At 41.9% G+C, this 12,405-nt stretch overlaps 1 protein-coding gene across 5 annotated transcripts in view; it reads right to left on the minus strand.

The window, feature by feature from the left end:
• PTPN3 (protein tyrosine phosphatase non-receptor type 3) overlaps positions 1-12,405 on the minus strand; it is a 1,694,656-nt gene that overhangs the window by 803,616 nt on the left and 878,635 nt on the right. For all 5 annotated transcript variants that reach the window (XM_069219598.1, XM_069219596.1, XM_069219595.1 and 2 more), the window contains one exon: positions 8,644-8,816. In XM_069219598.1, the coding sequence (XP_069075699.1) occupies positions 8,644-8,816 (173 nt within the window). The remainder of the gene's footprint in view (positions 1-8,643; positions 8,817-12,405) is intronic.

Consider the following 12,405-nt stretch of genomic DNA (forward strand, 5'->3'; position numbering starts at 1 on the left):
TAGAAATACTTAGCAGTATAGGTTTAGGCAAGGGTGTTCCATCAGCCAAACCTTTCACAGCTACTATGTTTCATTCATCCACTTTTGATCTACAATGAGTTACTGCAGTAACAGAAGCCAGGGCTACTTCTCATTTGGCTGCTTCATCAGCCAGAGTGTATATACATTAGGTAGCATTTCTTTCAGCTTCTTTACTTTCCCTCACAGAAGTCTGTTTTTATTGGTGTTGCCTTTTAAATCTCTGAACCCATTTTGGTGCCAGTAATGCAGGTATTCATTTAAGGACTGGACACAATAGTACAAATCACAGACAATTAACATCATCTGCTCAGGATCCGTATGTTCCAGTGTCACCACGAGAGACTTGAGCTCTGCAAGCTATGCTGTGCAATCTACTAGAGTCTGTATATAAGTATTTTGCAGATGGAACTTGCCACCCTTCATGTAACCACTCATGACTGCGCAAGCAGCGGAGTATTGAGGTTTTGTTCCTATTGCCGGTTGGGTTGAACCCTCAGTGTACAAGATTTTATTATACTGGCAATGTATTTGCTGGAACTGGGTATTCAAGTTCATATGGTAAGAATTCTTTGGTCTTTAATTTAGAGTCTAAGACATAATCAACATCAGTGGCTGTCCGAGACGTTGCCCATTGGATCCAACGTGGATGTAATGCTTTAGCATTTTGAACGCTTGCTCTGGTAACAGCCTCAAGGGCTGGAATCAAGGGTACGACAATGATGTGCTTCTCCTGGGCAAGAGGTCTCTGTTTAAGGACGGCTATCTGGACAGCAGTGAGGATTTTCTCAGTGGGAGAAAAGCTTTGTTCAGCTGCAGAATATAAGTGTGATAAGTGTTATTTGTATGCAATTGGGACGGTCTCACCCTCATTGAATGTCACGAAGGTGAAACCAATGGCACCAGCAACTACTCTGATGACCAAATGTTTTTTATTGTCTCTTGTGAGAAAGCGTTTTGCTTCAAGCATGTCTTTCTGCAAAGCTTTTCGAATACGTGCATGTTCAACTGTTCAAAATTTACTAGTAGAATCTGGATGTATTAAGTCATACAATGGTTTGATGCGTTGTGCATAGTCTGGAATACATGATGTGCCAAAGTTTAAAAAGCCCAACACTGACTGGAGCTTGTTTATTGCCTTCCACTGACAATTTGTATGCTAGAAACAGGACACTAAGGAAGGCTATTTTAGTTTTTTTAAGTTAATTTTATAGTCGATTTTGGCAAATCCTACAACAATGCGGGCTACCCGTCTTGAATGTTGCATGAGGTCATCATCTGTGAGAAAAATGTCATCCACATATGACAACGCCTCAGGGTCAATGTTGTGCAGTAAGTATGTTACACCTGCGGAGAACAGTCCTGGGCTGTCCTTGTACCCCTGTGGGAGTTGGCAGAATTTGTTCTGAGAGCCAAGGGAGCTAAAGCTTGTTAGGTCCCGACTTTCAGGCACTAAGTTTTGGCAGAAAAACCCATTGGACATATCCAGGGTCGTCTTGTATTTTTTGAGCTCTATGTTGTTCATAAGTGCTGTGTTGTGTGCATTTTGTGTGGCAAATGTTTTTGTGTGACAGTTTAAACGTCTATAGTTTAAGATTATTCTATATGAATGGTTGAGTTTAGCGACTGAAATAATGGATTATTCATAGATGAGTCCGAGGGTTCAATGATACCCTGGTACTCCAATTGATTGAGGATTTCCCTCACAGGTGCTTTTGCATCATATTTTATCAGGTATTGAGGTTGCCGTTGGGATGTTATTGGTTATATGTGTTAGGGGGAATCTTTGTACCATCCTACATGATTGCGATATAACGCAGTTACCTGTGCCAATGCCAAATTAATGGCATGCATTTCAACAGGCTTTCTGGGAACAAGGGGCGGGAAGGATTTTTCAATCACATCCTCTCCATAAAGGAGATTGTGGATTAATTCTGGCGGCCAATCTTTTCGGCCAGCAAAATATCATAAATAGAAACGACACGGTCCCAAAAGATGGCATCTATCCTACGTTCAATTTCTCCTTCTAGATAGTTACTCTGTACACCCTGTCGGGTGTGGAGACACTCATGCCCGCAGTCTCAACTTGTAAGAAGTCATCAGTTGCTTTCACCTCCAGATGCTCTTGAAGATCCTGGCGAACTACTGTGACCTCTGCTGCACTGTCGAACAGTGCCAGTGCCCACTTCCTGTCCTTCAGAAAAAGCCCTCTTCTTGAGTGGCATGTTGAATTGTAACTGCTGCCACCTTTTTCTTTTTGAAATGGGGTTTTGTTGGGGAAGTTTCTCTTCTTTTTTAACTAAAACTTCAGAAGAGCGTCCTTTCTCGGTTTCACGTACTCAGTTCGCTGCTCTGACCGCCCATCTTTCTCACTTTGTTTTTTTGGTGAGTCCTGAAAGGAACGAGATTGGCGTGTATCAGTATATTGATATCTATCAGGCATTTTCATATTATCCCTATTTCTAAGGTTATACCTATTTTGTGGGGTCTTTGCAGTCTCCCCTTTCTTTTTTAGGTGTTTGTTGATTTTTATCCCAGTGTTTGTGAAACCTTCAGGCGCATGCTTGGTATTATCTTTATTAGACCTGCCTTAATATTGTGGTTTAATCGGCCTGGCCGGAGACTATCTCGACCAATACTAAAATCGATCTCTGCGATAATCTTTGGTAGCTCCCGTTCCTGATCCTGTGGAGGAACATCACAAAGCAGCATGCACACTGGTAGTGCAACTGCTTCTCCTTTAAGGTTACTCAATATAACTGAAGATTTTGTGGTAAAATTGCTCATTAATTGCATACCCATATCCAGGGCTGGGGCAGCCCTGTATTCATCTTGAATTTGTTTTAACATCTCCGGAAGATTGGCAAGTGATGGTGTATGTGTGTTGTAGTATAGAGAGTGGAAAATACTGTGGCCCATGTATTGCAGTTTTCAATTGAAGAACCAGCCTGAATGGCAAGCACATAGTGAGAATTATATGTTTATCCTGAGGTCCTGTATGAGGAAAGACTGCTTCCAGTACATTTATTTTTTGAGCTAACCAAAACAGAATTTCCTCCCGCTTGGTGGGTACCTTACCCATAATCGAATGTACAGTCGTAGGGTTAATGCCTGGCGTAACTGCATGTTGTTGCACTGGGGAAGCACATGCTAGGTTAGTACTTATTGTTTGCATGACAAACTGTACTAATAGTCTGTATATTGTTGTGAGCTCTATATACCACTACCGCTAAGGTTCCTGCATCAGGGTGTGGTGTATATGTGGCCAATGAAGGCCAGGTCGGGCCATCGTTGCTCAGAGGACTTAACCTAACATGTAATATTGTATGTGGTAGGGCCCCGTCAAGCCAATTATTATGGTCTTGATAAGCTAAAGGTATTTCTAAATATGCATAAGCTCTGTCTTGTGCAGGTAGGCTTGCAGGTGTATAGTGGTGAAATGTATTTGTGTTCCCATCTACTGCTGGTAAAGTGACCCAAGAGTAAAACATTTCTGATCTATAGGCTGGATGAGCCTCTGCAACAAATGTGACTGGACCCCCCTGGACCGTTAGGCCATTAGCCAATAAATGTGCAGTAGGGGGTGGGCTCATATTTACTGCAATTGCTAACCGTTGTGATTTTGCCATTTTAATGGTAGATGTATGTACAGAGATAAAGACACCTAATTGAGATTGGTCCTTTTAAGGTTCAAGCTTGAACAGCCTACAGCTCAAGATAGGTACTACCTATTTAGCTGAGGAGGAAATCCTCAATACCACAGACTTCTCCGTATGTAGTAATGAGGTGTCTTTTATGCTTAAGTGAGACAGAGATAGTCGGGAGGATCCGAATCTTAGTGCCTGACCAAACATTGGTGGCACCATGTCACGTAGGTTCTCATTATGCTAATGAGGCTACTGGATTTGGGAGACAGGATCACATGGATTGTGGATACTAAGTATGATTCCACACCACAGGACGCCTGCCGGACTAATCGGGGTTCTCCAGCTAAATAGCAGCACTTCATCTCTGACAGAGATGATAGTGGCAACCGGGCGCATGACAGGAAGACTCCTCAGGGGAATCGTGGTTGATCAAATCCCATCCCTTTCTCTTAGTTACAAAAAGTTTCATACAGGCAAAGACAACAGAGGCAGAATATAGTTAAAAAAGGATTTACTTAAGTAACTGCATCTTAGATAAAAGGCATGTATTGCAATAACTAGGATGATAAAACAAAATAAAAACATGCAGGTGACTAACACAAGAACAGTCTTACCATACTGTCCCTAGGAGTGATATATATGTCTCCTACCTACACTATGGGTGAGCACAGCGTAATAAGCCTTATCTGCCCTTCGGATTTCCCTGTGGGGGTACATCATCCCTCTTACCTCGAGGAAGAAGCCTGTGGTCTAGAGAGACACTGTCCCGATGTGGATCAGGGGTCCGGCCGTCTAAGCAAGCAGCTGCAGCGACGCAATCAGCCTTCAGTTGTGGTCATCTGGCTGGAATCTCCCTCTAACGTGTTTGGGACAAAGCATTGTTTCTATGATAAAACAGCTGACATTCTAAGAAACGGTCCCCACATATGAGTGTACGTGTTTCTGTGTTGGAGACACAGCGTACCAAGTTTGTCGGTAACCCTATCTGACTGTAGCCATGGAGAAAGCACAAAGTTAAATAAATGTCCCCCTAAGAACGTGATGCTTTCCTAGGCGAAAGTACAGTAAGATAAAGAAAATAAAACAGCACTGCAAATGGAGCTATTGCTAGAAAAATAAAGCAATGCTGAATAAAAATGTAACAGGGTTAAAGTGCACAGTGGCAGGCTTAGTCAACTTAAAACAATGTGTCTAAAACATCGCTAAAATTGCTATACAACAATACCATCCCTGGAATCCAAGAGTGCCAGGATGGAGACGATTCCCACTTGGATTTATTACGCTTCTTCTTGGACTTACCTGAAGACTAAGACAGCAAATATGATCTGCCATAGGAACGCCTTTGGGAACAGGGCCCTCCTTTTCCTTGTGACGAGTCATGACATTGAGTGGTCATGAGGTTTGGTGACATACAGTTTCTTCTCGCCATCTTATATGGATGAAGGTTGATCAAGCACATCCCTGTGGGTAGAGTCGGTTGTCGGTGATGCAGAGCTCCTCCTAGTCCTTCTTCGAAGTTGGCTGATCAGATCTGAGGTTCTGGTGTCAGGGATGTCCCTTAAATCCTGGATCCATGACCACATCCAGTGGGACATGTCACCTTTAGCTTCCTAGACCCCGCTATTGTCACTCCTAAGATGGCAGGAATCATAATTTAGTGCACAGACTGGGCTGCTCACCGTAGAGGTGTAGTCAGCCTGCTGGGTGTGTGCACAGGCCTGCATACCTAAATTCCTTCCGGTCCACGAGCAGATGCACCTGGGGGCAGGGCTGTTTCCTCTGCTGGGGGACAGCAGAGATGGCTATCAGGGGTAGAGATGCCTTTTTAGCTCACTGCCCTGATGGCTCTATTCACTAGCAAGGGTGGGGGCAGGAGGTGTGACCTCCTTCCCTCAGCCATTGTTTCCGACCTCTGGGAGCACCCAGGCTGCCTGGCAGAAGGTCAGAAACCTGTCTTGGCAGCAGCAACCTCACAAAAAAAGCACAGGCTGCTCAACCACAGCACAAAGAAGGGTGGCAAACAGGTGGGCATCCTCTAGTGTGCCACCTGGTTGCATGCCAGCAGTCCCTCGACACCAGATGCGTGTTGGGGGACAGAAAGCAAGCTGTTTGACCGAAGTCGACATATCTAAGCGGTACTATAATGGAGCTAGTAGCTCTGGTCTGCTGGGGCTTAAATCCCATGTTATCCTATTGGCCCAGCCTGCACTTGAAGTGTACCTTAATGGAAAGGACACTATAGAGACATAGAGGCTTGTGCGTGTATGTCTGCACCTTAAAAACAATGCACCTGCCTCCTTGGCTGTAGAGGCCTTCCATAGTGGCGCATGACATTTATATAAGGCAGTGCATGGGTCTGTGCCACTCTGGTGAGGGCATAGTCGAGCTTGTGCAGTCTGCATGGCTCTGGCAGTCTGCAATGGCAAGCCTGCCACAGCAATTTGGGAGGGTGGCCTAGGGTGGCACAAACACAAGCTGCAGCCTCTGGGACCCCTTTACCACCTATGCCCTGGGTACCATCTACTAGGGCCTTATGAGAGGGTAAAGTCTTGCCAAACAGGAGTTCACCATGTTTAGAGAGAGAGCACAGGCACTAGGGCCTGGTTAGCAGGCTTTCAGTGCACCAACAGAGTCATACACATCCGTGTGGGGGCAAAAATTGGGGAGTGACCATACATAAAGGGGCACTTTCCTACAGTGTGATGTTTATGTGATGTGAACCGCTGCTGCCTGTGACATACCTGTTGTCTGAAGATAAGCAATGCTTGCACTGCTGATGGCCATACTGTACCTGTTGTGTGAGTGAAGCCTGGACTGCTTATGCTGTTGCAGAACCTGTTCCAAGAGTGTGATAGAAGCTTGCTTCTGCTATTTACTACCTGTTGTGTGGAAGATGCAGTTCATGTTGCACAACTGTGGATGTGAGGAAAGCTTGTCCTGCTAATGGATGCTAAAGACTCCTGTTTTAAGTATGTGTTAAGTGGCAGCTTGTAATGCTGAACTGCGTGAATAACATGAGCTAAGAATAAATTATTCTCATCTCTCTCTGTGGACTGAATCTTTCAGCCTAATATACACAGCTGCACAGGATACTGCAGTAAATGACAGAATATTAAACATCTGCATGTGGTACGGGATACCTGTGCATATCATTGTTGAGACTAGGTGTGAAATTTGTTTTTTACTTAGCTTGTGTTTGTATTTTGTCTTGTGTCTGTCATGCTGAAACCGTCACTGTTCAATACGGCTGAACTGTAAATAGTGTTTAAAGTTGCAACAAAAGTTTAGTAGCACACTGAGAAGTGTTAAAATATTACAAATATACCCCTTTAAAAATGCAATTAAATGTGTAGCTCTTGTGCCAAATTCAATCGTAAAATACAGCATTTTATGCCCTACGTTTCAGGTCCAGTGGCCAATAGCCCCGAGCTCCAGGGGGCTCCCTCCGGCACTGCACGGGCAGCAGGCCCCTGGCCTGAGAGCTCCTGACTTAATCCTCAGCATGGGGGGAGGGGGAATCCATGTACTTTGCTTGCAGTGGGGGTTCAAATTTCGCTACGCCACTGTTCACGTCTGACTTGTGCATCTGTCTACAAGAATTGTTCCCAAATAATTAAAACAAACAAAGTGGGTGTTGGATTCCTCCAAAGACGTATCACTCTCTTACATTATGCTATTGGCTGTGCAGAGTAACATTTTATCTATGGTGCGTTTAGGGACTATTTACACCTGAAAATGCACTCGATGATCACACTTTTGATATTTTATCTCTTTTTATGCATTTTATGAAGAAAGCAATCATTTTTTTAATTTTTTTTTTACTGTAGTTGGCTTTAAACAAATTTCAGGACTCTACTGCGAGTCATTAACACCACCATCTTTACTATCACTATAACCATCACTACTACCTCCACCATTACCAACACAACAGCTTTTGCGCAAGCAAGTTTGCTTGCTTTACATAAGAGGTAGCTCCACTGGCTTTGCCAGTGTTTATTTTCAACATTATCCTTGTGTGGGGGAGAGAAGATTTCCAATCCTACATCATTTTATATTAGCTGAAGTCAATTAGTTAAATTTGAGGGGCATTGAGTGACATCAACTACACAACAAGAACGAAGCTCAAGAAACCATCCAAATTCTGGTGTTTGGGGGCTACAAAGATGATGTGATATAATGCCTATGTGTGACTACTGGTGGTGGTGTTAAAGCCAACAACACATTACCGCTTACATTGTTACAGGGACAGGAAGTTGCAGTGGAGACACTTCACCACCAGCATCATCTGTGAGGAAGCTGTAGAGCTGCCAATCCCACACTGCCACACCAAATAAACCCCATAATCTATAGACATATATTCTGAACGAATGTGAAGTGAATATACTGACAGGTACAAGTACCAAGCCAGGGGGCATACATAGGTATAGTTCAAAACAAAAAAACATAACCTGAATCTGGTTGATCAAAAGTCTACAGCTGTAATCTAAATCTTTTGGAATTTCAGTTCCTTCTTTTAAAGGAACAACAGGTAAAAAAAGACAGGTGAAATGCAAAGGATTTTACCTGGGATATTCGTTAAATTCAACATAAGTATTTTAGAGAGGGCTAATTGACCACTCTCGTAGACTCTCAACAAGCCAGGGTTCCTGATAAAAAACAGAGCCCGCAGCAAAACAAGACCGTAGTAAATCTGATTTTGTATTTTTCAAGATATATAAATTTTTATTTACACGACTTCTGTTTCTCACAAAAGCCTATGCAGGGCTATGACCTAAAATACTCAATTAATCTTTATCAAAATGCAAAGGTTGAAAAAAAAAAAAAAAAAAGTACACAAGTAATATACTTGTTTTAACACCAAAAGAGATTAGTTGTAGTCGACATTAGAAAACAGACATTTCAAAACAAAAAAAAATAGTTTAAAAAACGTTTCCTCTCTCCCGCCAACAAAACAGTATTCCATAAAGTATGAACTCACTTGGTTTGACTTCGAGAACTCAGAGTCCAATAATTGGACATTTGCTTTTTTTCATGAGGTAGTGATTTCATTGTTTGAAAAAATGTATGATGATCCACACACGATTTCCAAAGATTTTTGCACGCTCTGTAATTCAGCATATTGAAAGCAACGATATGTTCTCTAGATTCACACTGTAATCAAACAATCATGAATGTTAAAAACACAAAAATGTAAGATATTCTTGTCAATATGTCATTACTTGCGGTGATGCTATAAACAAATGGCACCACAAAAATGCATCAAAAACGTTTCTCTATTATACTTAAACTTTTATGTTTTATATTGCAAAGAATATACTTTTCTCATTGTTAGCTTTCTTAACAAGGTTTGGAAAATATACAATATTTCGTAGGAGTGAGATCATTACTTTAAAAAAAAAAAAAATACTTGTACTGTTAGAAGGGTTACAAAAGTACAACAAATGTAAAGCTGCACATATTTTAGTTCAATATGCTTGTCTGATTTCACTAGGTAACTGTTCCGAGGTGCGAGAGGGAGGGTAGAAGCCAAGGGGAAATGCTGCCGGATAGTAGGATCCAATGTCCGCAACTGTCAGTGTTCCGTACCTCCGGCTGTCTGTGTGGCCCGTTACCAAACCACCCTCCATCTCGTCATCCATGTCGCCCGCCTCCACCCATGATAAGGAAAAAAAAGCCCATGATGATTTTAGCCCTTCCGTGGCGCTACTATACAACGATACAACGTGGCTAAAAGACACTGGCAGAGCCAATACTTTCACATAGGTAAGACCTATTGGTTTTGCCATATTTTGTTCCATTATTTTTGCTCCATTTTTCTGCACTTAATTTCCTACTGGACTTCTGACGTCCATATTTGTTCACTGGTTGCTCTTTTTGACCAGACCTTAGAAGAATTTGGTGGCTGTCTTTCAAACACCTTGGATTTATTTCTGCCTATTATTTTCCTCCTTTTGAGACGAATTCTAGAAGGGGCAGGTCATCTTCATGTACTTGACTGTGTAGTGTGGCACTGCCGCTATTGGAAAGCGATGCTCCTTTCTCAGGTGAATTAAAGACAAAGGAGGAACTACTTTGCTCGGCTCTTAATTTACCTGATTAGTGTTGCATGGTTTTAAGCTGCTTTCGTGGGTCAAAGGGGTTCAAACGTCCAAGGTGGTGTACCTTGACTAATGGTATTTGTTAGACGCAAGGATGAAGTTCTCCAATAGACACAGGCAGAAAATCCAACAGCAAATAAAAGCTTCTTATGGTGCATGCCTACCTGAAGTACTAGGGGAGTTTTTAGAAGCGATTAAGAGGGTGAGTGAACTAGCTGCTTTTAGTCTTGATTACAATTTATATATATGACTTTACTATAAGGGTGAGTGACTTTCCAAACAGATACAAGTCCAACAAAGGCAAAGGATAGCTCCAGTTATTACTCCAGAACCTCCATCAGGTACCAGAGTTCATCTACTTGCAACGGGCTGTCACAAACTGAGCCTCCAAGCAATAAAAAAAGCAATTACTGTGGCTTTTTGGCAGGTGAGGTTACATATACGGGGAAGGAGGGCTTGCATATTGATTAAGTGATCACACTCATGCCTTATTAGGAGACACTTAAGTCACTTTTAATTGAAGTAGTAGGGAGAGTTACTTCCCACTGTAGTGCCTTCATTTTCTACCAAATCCTATTGCAATCCTTGTGCATTAAGGGCTCATGCAATCCTATCGAGGGTAGACAAAAATTATCCAAACGAAAATGTAGACTAGAGTCTTCTGAATTGTGTGACAACAACTGGGCTGGTGGACCCCAAAGAAATAGTTGAAGCTGGTGAGTCTCTTATGTGGAGTTACATTCTTTATGGCCTCCATGGAAGGCCAACTATAGGATCACGCCATGGGTCGGCATGTTGCTGACGAGCAGAAGAGGTCATTCTTGTCATACGTAAAAACAAAAACAGTATCAATGAATTACTATTATTAAGAACAAGATGGGGGAGTGGGATTGAAAATATATGTGGGAGATGAACCAGGCCATTTGATTTTTAAAAAAGGGGCATTTTAAAAGTTGGTAACTTGGTACTACAGCTGTGATGTTGTTTATATGGAGTGGGCTTGAGTATTTTGAGACGTTGTTCATGTCCATAGTATTCTATTATGTTTAACAGCATTAAAGTGACTTTATATATACTGAAGGAAGTGGTGGAGATTGAGTTACAAGCTAGACTGAAGCCATTAACCTGGGATACAGTACTAGGGGACACCAATGATATGCACCCACGTTTCTGAGGGTGTGATGGCACCCTTAGGAAAATGTTTAATCCTATGAACTCCGGGGTAGGTTTTCACCTATGCCACAGAGCGTTATATTAGTGATATACAAACAAAGGAAGTGCATTAGAACAGACAAACTACTGACCGATTATACTGATGGACTTCTCATTCATACCATTTAAAAAACATTTTGCTGAGGTGCACATAAGACTTTCTGAATGAGAAACAAATAAGGAGACAGAAAGAAAGGCATTCAATATTGAAAACCTACCCCTGAAAAGTTTTTTTTATCTTGCACTCTGTACGTGATCGTTACAGGCGTGTAAAGGAGAGCACTCTATTGCTGACTTATTTACAGACCTAATATCAAAAGCTACTCTAGGATGTGTTCCGTAACATTGGCCCAAGGCAGATGCATCTAATCTGGCTACACTATTGTAAATAACACCACACAGATATAGTATATCTGGGAATTGCCACGTAACCATTCAATTTTCAAGTACAACATGAGTCAAGGCAGGGTGGTTGTTGGTGCCTCGTCTTTAACATGTAGACCAATGACTTTGAAAATCACTAATAAGTAGAGTGTCTGAAGTCCCAATGGTTCTCTCAGTTCTACTGTCACTACTGGCTTGCACAGATGATGCAGTTTTAAACATTTCCTTTCAGAGTCCAAATTATCTTTAAAATGGTCTGCCTTGAACGACGACAGTTGGTGGTAAATTGCTACAACCCAAGAAAATAACTCTCTTGAAGATCGTAATGCACAAATATGTGGAGCTGGAAGGCATAAAAGCTCTAACAAATGAGCCACATTTGATGCGTAACTATTCTTAAGTTGTAAATGTCAATAAATCACTGCCCTTAAAGAACAACTGTACAATGTTCTGGTGCCCTTGGCTGCTATAATAGAGAGCAAAGAGATCAAAATAACTGATTAGTCACTCTAGATCTCACATTTGTGATTTGTCATATGTTATTCAGCTAGGTAGGTGAGCATTTAGGGGTCCTTTCGATTCTGGAGGTCTCTGAAGAAACAGCTAAATATTCACTGAGCATAACAAAAGCTATTGATGGGGTGCACCTGGGACTACCCTCAATCATTTCTCTGCTGCAGAGAACTTAATATGGAATAAAGGATTTGCCTCCCTGGCAGGCAATTATTGATCTGAAGCTATAAAAGAATACAGGTTAACATAGCTTACCTACATTAAGACAGATCTGCGAATTGGAGCTAAAAGGATAATGGTGAACTCTCAATATAGTAATATACAAAGAGACATTTGCAAATGTAGTGTGAAAGCACTTCTGCAGAGCATAGGGAACAGCAAAACATCAGGAACATCAAATCTCTCTTGTTCTACCAGCGTATTAGAATTTTGAAGGATGGGTTTCACCATCACAACTATTTGTCATGGAAACATCACCTACCCTGAGAACATTCTGTTTAAAAACATGAATTAACATCATAAAAGTTCCGAAG

Source organism: Pleurodeles waltl, chromosome 2_2 (genome assembly GCF_031143425.1).
Source record: "Pleurodeles waltl isolate 20211129_DDA chromosome 2_2, aPleWal1.hap1.20221129, whole genome shotgun sequence".
In the NCBI taxonomy this organism is placed as follows: domain Eukaryota; kingdom Metazoa; phylum Chordata; class Amphibia; order Caudata; family Salamandridae; genus Pleurodeles; species Pleurodeles waltl.